General features: G+C 38.3%; 1 protein-coding gene across 1 annotated transcript; it reads left to right on the top strand.

The window, feature by feature from the left end:
* The first annotated feature begins 9,431 nt into the window (after positions 1-9,431).
* scpp8 (secretory calcium-binding phosphoprotein 8) lies at positions 9,432-12,645 on the top strand. Its single transcript, XM_054611977.1, has 3 exons — positions 9,432-9,539; positions 9,893-9,972; positions 11,192-12,645. The coding sequence occupies exons 2-3, from the start codon at positions 9,910-9,912 to the stop codon at positions 11,627-11,629; spliced, it is 501 nt and encodes a 166-aa protein (XP_054467952.1). The 5' UTR covers positions 9,432-9,539; positions 9,893-9,909; the 3' UTR covers positions 11,630-12,645.
* The last annotated feature ends 2,210 nt before the right edge of the window (positions 12,646-14,855 follow it).

The raw sequence follows: 14,855 nt of genomic DNA, 5'->3' as shown, positions 1-14,855 counted from the left end.
AAAGTGATAAAGGAGTAATTTGAGTCCCTGTGATGGTTGTGTCGATCAGAGAGGCTCAGAGAGAAATTTTAAGACACTTATATGTACTTGATGATAATGAGTGGCATATGACATACAGACACACACAAGCATTCATATGCTGTTCTCAGGGTGAAAATGTCTACCACTTTAGTCCGGACTGAAATATCTCAATAGGCTACTGGATGTATTGCCATTAAGTTTTATACAGACATTCATGGTGAGCAGTGGATGAATCATACTGATTTTGGTGATCTTCTGGTGATGAGTTTGACATATGTGGCTTTGAGCAAAATGTCTCAACAACTGTTTTGTCACATATTTTTATATATATATTGCAGACATCCGTGTTTTTTGACTGGATTATTTGCATTTACTTTTCTGTTTTTTTCATCGAGCAATATCACCAGGTAAAATTGCAACTTGTCAGGTAATTTTGTTTATGACCAAATACTTGCAAAACTAATGACCTTTCCACCAACTTTCGCTGTGCTTTGTGTTAAGTGCTAACTGGCAAACTTTAGCATGCTAAAATGCTTAATTAAGATGGATGACATGGTTAACATTATAGTCCCTTAATGTCAACAATTTACCATTGCATTTGTAGGCACATCAACATGCTAAAATTAGCATTAAGCTAACAAGTATGGCTAAAGCCTCACAGAGCTGTAAGCACGGCCGTATACTCTTTGTTCTATTCAACGCATCATAACGTTATATTTATTTATTATATTAAGGGGAAATTTGATTAAAAAAAAAAATTTAAAGTCTCAAAAATATAAAAATACCAACAAGTAAATGTTGTAAAAATACAGTTGTTTGGTTCAAAATATTGAGCTTTGGGGAAAAACATTGCAGAATGGATAGTCTATACATTGATTTGTCTTATTACAAATTCTGAAGTCATAAGTAATAATCTTAAACCAATAGTGTTAGTTGGTGATTTATGTTGGTCCAATTGTCTTTTATTTACTTAAACCAACCAAGGAGCAAAATGGGCTACACAAAAAAAAACATGACAGCTTTTAAAACATGTGAAAGAGATAAATTGATATGTAAACACAGTGTGTGCGTAAAAGACTCATGGATACTAAGGTTCAGCACGATGTCTTCATCTCTGCTCCTCAATGGGCTGTAGAGCATGTATTAGTGGAAGCTTTAATAATGGTGCTGTCTTCTCTGCTCTCCCATCGTGACTGCTTCTATTCTTCCTCTTTCTCATACACTTTCATGTAGCATCCTCTTCTCCTGCCCACACTCTTCTTCCTACTTTAAACCACAGTAGCTTCCATGTGTTGTTTTTATAACCTCCCATCTTCTTTCTTAAACTCCATTGAGATCCTAAAATTGTCAACTCTGGCTTTGTCATTTAGTTGACAAATTAAAATAATCTATTTATTGTAGTCTTTTTGACACTTCCATGGTTGCATATTGCTAAAATACTGTACTGTGACTGGACAATCATTGACTGGTTAACCTCAGCAGATAAGTCGAAGAACCCTGCGTGTCACCAGTTATGTTAAGTTCTTTCCTAACCAGAGTTACAGTTTAACGCTCCCTTCCTGGTTATTCACGAATTGACTTCCTGTCATATTCTCTCAAGATATAAGTTAAAATTTCACAATTTACATGTTTAACTAGTGATCAGATCCCCTAATTTAGGTAAAAGTAGAAACACAATAAAGTAAAAATACTTAATTAAAAGGAAAAGTCTTGCATTCAATATTATACCTGAAGGTAAATAGAAGTGTTACTACATATTTGTTTGAAGCCTTTTGTTTACAGAAGCAGCTGCGTTATGTCTGATAAATTGCATAACACTTTACTATCATAACACACCCAAATCTCAGACTAAACTGTTGATGAGTTGTTTTTCCACTTAAATTAGACTTTTAGTCAATGGCTTGTGTTAATGTTGAGATTATACCACATTAAAACATACCATAATGTAATACTAGCAAAGCCATGAAGCCAGCAAACGGACACAGTTACACAGCATATCAAAAGTTGGCTAAAATTACCACCATACCACACTAAGTGACGCTATAGCAGGAAAACCACTGAAATTATTCAGGATGCATTTTATTGCTTATGAATTTAGCTTGATGTGTGCAGTTTTTTAGAGTATAATATAAATATAATAATAAGCAAATGGAGGTACTCAAGCTGATGCAATTACCTCTAAAATGAACAAAAGCATAGTAGTGTAAATGCACTTAGTTACTTTCCGTCGCTGCTACATTGCCTCTGTATTTGTCGTCATTACTGGGCTGCAGTAATAATAGGGGTTGCAGATTTATGTGAATGCACTGCTATTATAAGGCCTTAAATACTCTAAGCATTGTTGTGTGTGTGTGTGTGTGTGTGTGTGTGTGTGTGTGTGTGTGTGTGTGTGTGTGTGTGTGTGTGTGTGTGTGTGTGTGTGTGTGTGTGTGTGTGTTTCATTATAATTACCCAGAGGGAAACACTGGACCATTTTCTGACTAAACAACCATCTGGACAGCAGAACTCTAAAATGATATACTTTAAATGGAGAGTCACTGTCTATGACCACTATTCAGGAGAGTGCACCTATGTGTCGGCAAACAGGGATTAAATAAGTAAATGTGCATTATGTTGTAGTGGCATGAGAAACAAGAGGAATAAAAGTCTCACAGGCCAGCAGTGATGCTCAGTGAAAATATTGGACAGTAAAGTTTGAGATACTGTAAATGATCATATGTTTTGTTCTTCCGTTCATTTACTGCCCTCATTGTACAGAGGAAGAAGCCATACAGGAAGAAGCCTCTTCCTCTCTCAATCTTCACTCGCTCAGGACTGTTTGAAACCACAGTCTGACAACATGCAGTATCGACACAGTAACAGAGAGGCAGCTTACACAAAGTATGAGAGTGTACAGGTATGCTAGCAGCTTTGCCAGACTCCACGTAGACACAGTGGAGCTTTGAGCTAAATGATAATGTCGGCATTGCTAACACGCTGATGTTAAGCAGGCATGATGTTTATCATGTTCAACATCTCAGGTTAGTGTGGTAGCATGCTAAAATTAGCTAATTGGCAGTGAACAAAAAATACAGCTGAGACTTGTGTCAATAGTTTGAGGGTATTTATGCATAAACCAAGTTTTACAAATCAATAATTAAAGCTGCTAAATGTACAAATCCCCAAAATTATTACAATTCATCCTTTTGGATATTTTTATCAAATGTTATTGTAATCTATCCAATAATTGTTGCGATATTTAAGTCCCAAATGTTTATATTGTGAGGCTCTTGAGGAATAAACTTAAAATAGGAATGTTGTGAATATGTATAAAGATAAAAAGTTACAGAAAAGTATAGAAATTGCAAGTGGAAACCTGAACCATACAGGCAGCATTGGTGAAGGGTAATACATTTTAACTCTAGTCTCATACCTTCAAAACCACACACACACACACACACACACACACACACACACACACACACAAAACACACACACACACACACACACACACACACACACACACACACACACACACACAAAGATCTACTAACAGAACGGAAACAACTGCTGGTTTCACTTTCTGCCCGACTGAGACTGAAGCTTCACCGTTTCAGGTTTCTTCTCAATTGTACATGTTTTAACTTTAGTATAACAAGCTGTTGTGAGGTCTAAATACACTTGAGTGTATAAAACATTCCATGACCCATTTGAGAAAGTGAAAACTGAAATTGAATTTTGGAGATGCAGTGAGAACAGCTGCATGAATATTGGTGGCTGTTTTATCAAGTGAAGTGTTTACTTCTTCTAAGAATAATTTCTCTGGTAATTGTTACACTTATTTTGACCTTGGCCCGTACTGGGGCTTCACAACCCTGTCCCACCACACGGTGAGGAATGTCACTGTATCCTTTGCAAAGTACTCGTGCGAAAAGTGTTATATTTAGATTCAGAAATCTGCATTTTTAGCACAAGGGTCCTCTTTCCATTTTCAGGTTAGCAATGTGAGGTGTTTCTGTTGATTTGTCAACCACCTGAAGTTGTGGTTCCTGTAGGTGGCACATGAGATTTACCACCAATAGATGTCACTAATCACCAGGGCTTGTTACATACAAGATTCAACACAGAGGAGACAGCTGAGAGGAATTTAAGGGCTGAGAAAGTGTGTGTGCCTGTGTGTGTTTGTTTGTTTGTGTGTGTGTCCATTCTTGTCTTTCTCTGTTTATTTGGACAACTGACAAAACACCTAAACTTTTAGCATCTTAGCAATTTCCTTGTGTAGACCAGCCAAAATGTCCCCCAAAAAATAAAAAAATAAGATGAGCTTGTTTTGGTCCTAATGATCTGTATGAGTTTCAGTAACCATCAGACAGGAGTATTTGTGTTCCTGGTCTACCCCTGCTGACCACACTCAGGTATTGCAGGTGAAATTTAATTTAGACGATAAAGAAGCAATCCAATTGTCTGCCTATGGGTTGGGAGTGTTATGATTGGCTGTTTCAGTTATGTGAAGCATGACTGTTGGGCTGCACAGGAACAAAATGTATGTATTTTAAAAACCAACTATATAAAAAATCTCCAGAATTATTCAAAATAGATAAATAATGATCATAATCATGATCAAATTTTGTAAACAAGTTACAATCTAATACAAAATACTTGAAAATGAGCTCTTCATCAACCAACTACAACCGTAAAATCCGGCTTTTACTTTAATGCAGGAATAATGGTAATGATATTGATAAATAGTCTGATTTAAATTCTCCTGCTTTAAGTCGATCTTACTGCCACTGTGTGTTCTTGTGCTCTTGATTGTTTGAGCGCACCTCAACACTTCAAGTACCTCCAGTTGAACCCACCTAGGACTGATTGATCTCGATCTTTTAATGTTAATAATTGTGCTCTATCTCAGTATGTGATGTTTGTGAATGTGCTGCATGGCTTCGGCCACCGGGTGGTACCTTTGATTGAGTCTAAGGGGAAGAGCGGTGCTCAACGTTGGCAGACACTGAGCATCAACCCAAACTGCACACTGCAGTGCGGGGTACTTGTAATTGTAGGTTCTGTATTAAAACATAATACATGCACTGCAGACATAAAACATGTTCATCACCACACTGAGACTGAGTACCACTGGTAGATATTGTAATTTCTCTGTTCAGTGAGTCAATGCCATACCATTGTTTGCTTTATTGAAAAGTGTTGATAATATATTAAAAGTAACAGATCATCAAATCATCACACACACACACACACACACACACACACACACACACACACACACACACACACACACACACACACACACAGTCAGACCACTAATAGACTACTTTCAACTTTGCACTTTCCTCATTTTTATTTTTTATCTTCAGGTCCTAACAGCAGTATATCAAACCAGAATAACTTTGCTCTAATTTGTTTTAGAAAAATTTGGCTTTATATAATTCTCATCTAAAATCAGTTTGAAGGTTGCCAGTCTTTTCCACATCTGAAACAACTCATATGTGTATACGGATCTCTTACATGAGAGGTTCAGGGTCTTGTCCCCTCCCAAAATGCAAGCTGGAATTGACATTTAAAATATTTAACTAAGAACACAATCTTCCCTTGACCCCAAACCAAGTTTTTTATTTGCCTTTCCGGACCTTAACCATGCAATAGATGCAGATTAGATGAAGAGAAATAGAGTGACATGCAGTACAAGATGTCCTTCTGCAGTCAAATCACATTGTCTGTTCATCAATAATCTCTTTCCATTTGCAAGGATAAGGGACAGTGTGCAGAATCAGCAACCACCTGCTGGTCTTCTCATGTATTTTATCCTTTGTTACCCCGTTTGTCACTTTAAGCTGAAATGGTTCTTGATTTAGTAACAACAAATATGTGTGGCAGCTCCGTGTTGCTAAAATAAGCAGCAGTGTTGCAGGAAATGTTTTAAGGCTGTGTTTGAGCAACAGACTTATGGGAGATGATCGGTAAACCAACAATAAGCCACAGCCTACTTTACTATTTTTTTTTTTACTCTCATGAAAGCAAGAGCAAGATGTCTTAAAACAACAGGCCCTATTCATGAAAACAGAGATTATGACCTTCAATTACCACAGGGGAAAGTACGCTGAGGGGGAGACGTTTACTGTCAACTCCTACAACATTGCCTCAATTCTTAAATCAACAAGGTTTCTATTGTGATACGTGTTTTGTTTTTTTAATATTTAACCAAAGCAATAGCTTTACTGTTTTAGTCGTCCTACTTCTAAACTGACCAGTTATCTTAAAGACTTCAATGCGGCTGTGGCACACAAGGTAGAGTGTTTGTCCCGTAACCACAAGGTTGGTGGTTCGAACCCCTCTACAGTCAACATGGCGAGGTGTCCTTGAGCAAGACACCTAACCCCAAGTTGCTCCCCGGGCGCTTCTTAGCAGCCCACTGCTCCTCCGGGATGGGTTAAATGCAGAGAATTGTAACTAATAAAGGCTTACTTATTATCATGAGCACTTCCTGTGCTTAACCATATGTGACTGAAGACTGCTGTGGTTGGATGACAGTGATATTTGACCAAAGTTAGGATTTTCCCAAGGATGGCTCTGGATGAAGATTTTCAATGTGGTTAAATCTGTTTCCAGAGCTGACTCTGACTCAGAGCAGATTTATTTAACTTCGTTCAAAGACGCTTACATATGCGTACGTGAATGAGGATGTGTGTGCAGTAGGAAGTGGGTTGATGTCTCATGCTGTTGGAGACATGTCGTCTGTGTGCCATGAAATTGATGGATACACTCTTGTGTGTCTTGTTCCGCTGTCACAATACATGGCTTTTTTGCAATATTACGTGTTGACATTCTCACAGTGGCATTACTGACATGCTGATGTTTAGCAGGTATAATGTTGACCAAGGTTACCATCTTAGTTTGGTATGTTAGCATGCTAACATTTGCTTAATATCACTGCACACAAAATACAGCTGCGGTTGATGGGAATGTCATTAGGTTTGCAAGTATTTGGTCATAAACTAATTTGTTTTTCACAAATTGATATTTTGACCTGATGATGATGCTAGAGGAACATTTATTGAAGATCATCCACAGGGGAACATGAGTGTCAGTATTGCATTAAAGGGTAATCAAACAATGTATCCTATGAATAGTTTTACCCAAAAATCCAAATGTCAACCTCACGGTGGCGCTGGAGGGGATCACCAAAGTCATTAGCATTCATTAATGTCGTTACAAATTTGAGTACAAATCTATCTAGTAGATGTTGAGATATGTCACCACATAATTTAAAACTTTGTCCTGCGCCGGATGAGAATCAGACAATCAGTTAAGTACTGGGATGCGTTGTCTGGGAATCACCGAAGCCTTTCTTTCTATTTTTAAACAAAAAATGTCAACCTCATACTGGCACAAGATATAAAGCAAAAGGGTCACCTTACTGACAGACCGACATTGCCATCCCTAAAGCCATGCTGCTAACGTGGCTTAGAAAATGGCCATCATACATTCCCAGAGCCCAAGGCTTGTTTTCTCTGACCAACAGTCCAAAACCCAAATTGGATTTGGTTTGTAGTGCTGATCTGTGTATTTAAACTTCTAAATAGTAAACCTTTCATGATTCATCTTTTCGCAAGGAGAAGAGAGAGGAAGAGAGGAGGGGGGAAGCTTTAGAGTGATGAGGTAACACAGTGGTGTCACACACACACACACACACAGATCAAAAGTGTGGCTACACTCTGACTCCAATGTAACATTCCACTGACTGCCTGTATGTTGGGTCATGTCTCAATCACCTCATTCAGACTTCCTTCTCCATTTGTCGTTTCTCAGTCGCCTCCTGTCGCCATGTCACATTTCAGTTCAGCCTTTAACACAAAGCGTCATCAAGCATCTTACCCCCGATTAAAAGTTCTTTCTTTCTACAATATCTGTAAATGGCTACTATGGTGTGGCTAAGTTTTTGGGAAGATTGTGGTTACGGTTAAAAAATATCCACCATGTCCATCCTCCATCACCACCTCAAAAGCATAACTTCCTGCCTCACTGCATAAAGGGTACACTACTTCCTGCATTGGTACTGATTATTTACATTGGAAGTGAATCCTAAGGAGCGTAGGTGACCATTCCTTTGTCCAACACCCTTAGTTACAGTTGCTAAGTCGGACAAAAAGAAACAAAGCGATGACGGTTCCTTTGAGGCAATATTGCTTCTTCAGGCCAACAGTAACAACTACAGCATGTGATGGGAAAAATGCATTCACAATAACTTTTACTCTAGTAACTTTTCCTGTTGAGATGTTACACGTCCTGTATGTCCAAATTAATAACACGGAAAGTTACTTTTCTTGGGATATTTTCACGCCATCTTAAAAATACGTCAACAGCCAACCTATTTTTTCCTTTTTTCGAATCTCTTTGAAATTACCATAGAAATAAAGAGGAAGCAAACCTGACTGACGTTGATGTTATTACATTAGGCCAACTCTTCTTGATAAATCTAATGTGTCTTACTGACATTAGCTAACTTAAGATGTGACTACATACTATACAAAGTGTCCGTGAAGATTGTGACACCGATGTCACCATTATAATGTTTCTTTTGAAGAGACGTTGCATATCTAAGTATAACAGGAAAAGGGGTATGCTGACTGACCAACTGTCATTAGAGCACAGAGCGAAAAGGTGCGGGACATAGGAAGGGTCAACGGTCCAATATGGACATTATTCCTATTATCTATATACTTGATGACTGTTACATTTTATTTGTGTTTTATTGTGTGCTTTCTTTTTGATTATTATAGCTAGTACCTACATGTTGTTCCCTTTCATGTACAACATATCCTGGAATGACAATAAATATGCTTATCCTTTTCCAAAACATTGCTTTACCCCAGGTATGGTTAAGGTGTTGAAAAGGTTGTGATTGCATGTTTTTTTTTATAAGGCAAACATAATTTAACTCTAGCCTCGCTACATAAATAACTTTCTGGGCCAATCCTCCTTTCTTAGCTTCTACATGTAAGCAGATGACAGACTCGTGATCACATCACCATAAAAGGTAAACTATAATGGCCCGTCTGATATGCTGAAATCAACAAACGTAGTATTTGATGCAGGAATATTTTACTTGATTGTACTTCCATTCTTCCTGGTATTTAGTACAGCCCCTAAAAGTAATGAGTGTGTAAACTATCTGCAAATTAGCCAAAGAAAATACATGACTCATTAAACACAATAAATAACATTTCCACTGATTCATGCATGCATTTAGGTAATCCAAAACTGTGTGTGGTAAACTTCCTCTCCTGCCCCTCCCCTCCAATCCACCCCCCTGGCAGCCCAGTCTTGCCCAATCCTCCCTCCAGGCCCTGTGACCGTCACAGCCCTGCCTAGCCCAGCCTCTATCGTCCAGGCAGCATATATGAGAAGCAGCCAGTCTCACATGGGGGTCAGTAGTCTGTCTGCATTAAAACAGAGAGTGATCAAAGCTGAAGAGGATCCCATTGATTTTATCAAGGATTTAAGATAATTAAGAAAGAAAATTGGTGAGTTTTTTAAAAATATATATTTACAATTTTTATTTGATTTAGATTTAAATGGTAAATGGTAAATGGACTGTACTTGTATAGCGCTTTTCTAGTCTTCTGACCACTCAAAGCGCTTTTACACATTTACATGTCTGTTTTAATGTACTGTATGTCTTGTGATGTTTTATGGATTTACGAGCAAGTTCTCCCCAAGTATGTAAATATTCATGTGATCTTGAGAAAATATGTTTTTATTGGATAGATTATTGCAATTCTCCAGTGTAAATCTGATTCTTGTGCCTCCGACACTGCCTTGTTCCTGGTTGTGTGTAAGTGAATGTGTTTTTGTGTGTGGCTACCCTCCTTCGCAGACAAGGACCAATCAGAGATGCAGCTTCTGACAACCGCCCTTGTCATCACTCTTCTGTTTACAACAGCCTCCTTTAAGCCGGTAAGCTAACCACAAAGCTGAATCTTTCCTCATCCTCCTCCCTCACTGCTCTTTCTCTCTAACTGACTGTGCCTCGGTTTCCCTATTGTTGTGTTTTGTTGCCGGAGTCAGACTGTAGTGTTTTTTTAATATAAATATTAACAGACTCTGTTTGAAGTATTCCGGTTTAAATAACCTCTGTTTATTGCTTCGTAGTGTTCATACTGAGACAATTCCCTGCGTATGCTGAATTTTAATTCTCCGCCTGCTCTAGTGCTGTATATTTGTTAATTACATACCAGCTTTACTCTTTTGATTACACCCTAAGGACACAGTTTTTATCCCTTTACTGATAAGCCTCTAAAAAAAAAGCTTATTACTGATAACCCTATGTTATAAGGATCAGTCTGTTTCAACCAACATATTCCTGTCATTGTATGTAACATTGTAAACTCCAGGAGGGCACACTATGCTTTAGACTTTTGGTTTTGTTTATTGATTTTTGTTTATTTTGACTGTTTGTACTTCGCCACATAGTAAAAACCTCAGAGATTATTTCCCCCATTCATTTACAAATATCACACATACATAAACTTATAAATAAACGTATCAATCATAACTTGCTCATTAATCATGAACTAGATAGATAGATTTTGAAATTGTACTGAAATTAGAATCCTTTTTTGTTAAGTTATTGGTAGTGGTGTTTGTTTTGACTTGTGTACGTATTTCGTTAAAATAAGCATCAGCGCAGAATTGCCAAAACCACTGACACTAAAAACATTTTGTTATATCACGTCAATTCTAACAGCCACACAGGAAGTTAACTAAGTGAGGGTCAATAGTGCCACGAGTCGGTATTTTGCTGGTGTTGTGAATTTTGGCTTACGGTTTTCTTTCAATGATGTTCAACTCTCAATTACCAATGTTAAAATGATATATTTCTGCAGCACCTGCTCATCGCAGCCTACTGACATTATGGTTTAAGGTATGGTTAAGGTGTTGAAAAGGTCATAATTGCAGTTTTTTTTTATAAGGCAAACACAATTAAGCTTTAGCCTTGCTACCAACTGGAAAGAACACACTACCTCCTACATTGGCGCTGAACTTAAATCACGTGCTGAGGAATCATAGAGGTGTTATCTAGGGATACTGGGCTGGAAAAACAGACAAGAAATTGATGTCTTTATTTGACAGCATCAGAGTGTAACTTCTCTCTCATTCGACATTCCCTCCACAGATTGGTTGGCCTCGGCATCAGGATGCTGACATCGCTGACAATGACTTGACACAGGGATTGCTGGACGGGACTAGCAGGTTGTCTTGGCGGTCTACTGAAACCTCCAGATACGATGACTCGTCTTCAGAGTCTTCGTCTTCGGAATCTAGTGAGTCTTCAGAAAGTCAATCTTCAGAGGAGTCTTCTGAGGAAGATCTGATCACAGATCAGACCACACAGGTTGTGATCGACACTGCCATGACGACCATCGCTACAGAAGGGACCACGTTCACCACTGAACCAGACACAGTCAGCACAGACGAGCCGACTGTGACAACGCCCCCGCCGGTAACACCGACCACATCTGTAGCTGCAACGTTACCTGGATGTGTGACTGATTGTTTTACCGAGGAAATTCCAACGGCAGCTCCCATCACAGAAATGAGAGGAGACAACTAACTAACCACATTCCTATTAAAGATGAGTCACTATGGCCCACTGATCCAAGCCCTGTATATGCAGTGTTACAAATCGGGTGGCGACTTTTCTGGGAAAAATAACAAGCGGCGCTCTCCGGGAAGTGAGATCTAAAAACACACCTTCAACAGCTTATGGCCACAGGTTCCGTCAAATAAAACAGGGATCTTAGAGATTGTAATTGTAAACCACAGAGGGCTGTAACAATTCAAGAAGCAAAAAGGTCAATACATAGGTACAGTCGGTGAAGCCAGTGTGAAATTAGAGGGTCCTATACAATAACTAATAACAGCATCACTAACTGCCTCAAGATACATTTGCTTTGCAGTCCACTAAAAAGAAGATATTTCTTAAAAGAAATTAAGAAATATTCTGTGCAAAATCATATTCTTAAAGAAAGCATCATGTTGTTGTATGCAGGCCTATATTTAAACGTATTTTTTTAAATTTAATCGATTGTTTTAATATTGACCAACAAATGATGACACTGAAGAACAACTTTCAGAGACCAGACTTATATATAGTAACTTTACATAAACAAATCTGTGGCTCAGTCTTGTTTACCTTTTTAAGTGTTAACTGATCAGACAAAGTACAGGGATCATACTTTGGTGGATTTATTTCAGTGAGCAGCGTAAGCTTGTAACAACAAGTGCATTTACATATTTTACAACAACCAAAAAAAAAACATCCAGAGTATGTATCCCGCAGCAGTTTGTTTATATACTGGGGTGGGTGCGCCCTGTTTGTCTAATTCAGTGTGTACAGACAGAAGACAAACTGGGTTATTGCCACAGTGGGTTGGTTTAATTATGGGTTGTGAATACATATTTTCCAAAATGAAATACAAAGACAATACCTAAATGTTGTTGGTTTGTTTGTTTTAACATGTGTTATACTTCATTATGTTTAACTGTATCTACTGGATGTGCAGGATTTTGTGTGTCGTATATAACAACAATGTTTTTTTCTTCTAAAGGAAAATAAAGAAATCTAAATTCCAATGAAATTGTCATACTTTGGAAAATCCTTAACTTTACTCAGGTAGATTGTGTTATCGATTTTTTTCGGTATGCTGGGGTCTTGTAATTGGTTTTACAATTGGTTTTTTTCTACCCTACTTTGAGAAAATTTTAAAAATAATTTGAATCTAGTTTTAAAAGCATGGAGAGAGCTGGAGGCAATTATTCATACTTACTTTTAATAAAACAAATATTGAATAAATATACCTGTTTATCATTACGAGAAATCACCCATGATGAAGTAAGAACATGGGGAATAAAATGGGGGTTCCGTTTAGGTAAAGATCAGTCCTAGTGTGCTCATTGTTGTTTAATCACGTGAAACTAGGAACGGTTGTGTTTTAGTTGCCTTAAAAATATTCCTTCATTTCTACATAGGGAATGGGTCCTCTTCACGGAGTCCATAGTGTTGCACTGCCATGTTTCTACAGTAGCCCAGAACGGACAAACACAACAATGGCTCTGGAAAAAGGTTTTCACGTTTTTTACGTTACCTAAAAGGCCACAGTAGTTCTCTGACAGTGTTACTATGGAATGGATAACCTCTAAGCGAGGCAGCTAACGTTACTGCAGTCTTGGAAATGGAGGAGTGAGCGAAGGGGTGTTCAGTTGAAAGCAATCTGCAACCACACCACTAGGTGCCACAAAATCCTACACACTGTCCCTTTAACAAAACAACATCATTTCTTCTGTGCTTGAAAGCAGTGATTGGGCCAATCATGTGAGAGACAGATTGCCTTGTATTGTAAGTAACTGCTGCAACTCATCTCCAACTCTTATGTCCTGCTTTAGTGTCCTTAACTGAGACAGCATACTGTGCCATGTCACATGCTGTATCTGCAAGTAATATTGACCTTTAAGTCCTTAAAAGTTGTTACTAACTACCGGGGATACTATCAAATTGCTTTGATCACTGCATAAAATACTGTTTGTTTCCTTTAACTCAAGTCTAAATAATAAAAATGTATCCTTATTCAAGGCAAGCATTGTAGACAAGAAGGTCTTGCAAATGGCATTTTAATGAATCGGCCCCATCTAGTGGGAAAAGTGATATACTACACACAGCACTACACAGGCGAAGCTGCGGTAGGCCCATTAAAATCATAAATGTGTTTTTCTTGACGGTTGGGACTCTGAACACACTGTTCCTCTCCAAAAACAGTCACTGTTTCCAAAGACTTGATTTGTTGATCGGTTCATCACGTCTCAATCCCCACTGCAGAATTACACGTCTCAATGTGACTCATGGATAAATAGGGTAATCAAAATTAGCCTATTACCCTGTTATTATTACTTCAGTTTTGTACATTAAAGTTAAGATCCGGCGTGCTTGGTGAGCTGTCAGTGGCCCTCCCTGAAGGAGTGGCATGATGCCGAGGTGAAGGCGAGGGCAGGAGAGATCTACACCAACCTCTGCAGGATAAGGACATCATTAAATAATCAAAAACCTGTGAAAAAAACACTGTTTAAAAAGTCTGAGAGGGGCCACCAGACGGTTAAAGACTTGAACCAACAACGTTGGGAGTTAAAATTCTGACATTTCTCACCTCTTTTTTCTCATTCTTATATTTCACACTAGTCTTTTGGCACAGCCATAAGCGCATTTCACCACACACATTGCTAAGTATCATTGAATCCTTAAAGACCACACAGCAAAAAATAAATAAAAAATGTTGAGGGAATTTCAAGTGATAAATATGACAGAATATAATATAAAGAAGGACATCAAATGCATCAGAAAGTATCACTGCATGTATCAAAACAGCACTGAAGGCCCACAGTATAAGAACATAGCAACACAAAACCAGATCTCATTAGTAAACTGCACAGCTGCAAACACTCACAAATCAACCAGGGAGCAGACAGAGTGAATCTGGCTCACGTGATTTAATGCTAAAGCCCATTTTTCTCTCCTTCATGGTGATGAAGTGATTTATGTCTCAGTTACTGTATATTTTGTTCAAAACTCCACCACTGCTAGCAAACCTGCACCGACTAGCTGACATTTATTAGCTGCACTGGAAACTAAGCTAGCCTACTCTGCCTGGGGGGTTGATTTAAATGTCGTTGCTAACTTTCAAGGATTATTGCGAGGCCAGAGAGCTACTTACTTCAGTTCACATTCTCTCTTGAACAGTAACTGATACACAGTAAAAGTGTATCTGACTCTTTGAAACTATTTTTCT

Source organism: Anoplopoma fimbria, chromosome 14, assembly GCF_027596085.1.
Source record: "Anoplopoma fimbria isolate UVic2021 breed Golden Eagle Sablefish chromosome 14, Afim_UVic_2022, whole genome shotgun sequence".
Lineage (NCBI taxonomy): Eukaryota > Metazoa > Chordata > Actinopteri > Perciformes > Anoplopomatidae > Anoplopoma > Anoplopoma fimbria.
Note: the sequence above shows the minus strand (reverse complement) of the source record. Positions and strands in the feature narration are given on the sequence as shown.

What these genes read in the sequence shown, in the direction of transcription:
- scpp8 (XM_054611977.1), top strand. Translation starts at nt 9,910, where the DNA reads ATGCAGCTTCTGACAACCGCCCTTGTCATCACTCTTCTGTTTACAACA. An exon ending in CAACAGCCTCCTTTAAGCCG is followed by an intron (nt 9,973 to 11,191) that starts GTAAGCTAACCA and finishes TTCCCTCCACAG; the next exon opens with ATTGGTTGGCCTCGGCATCA.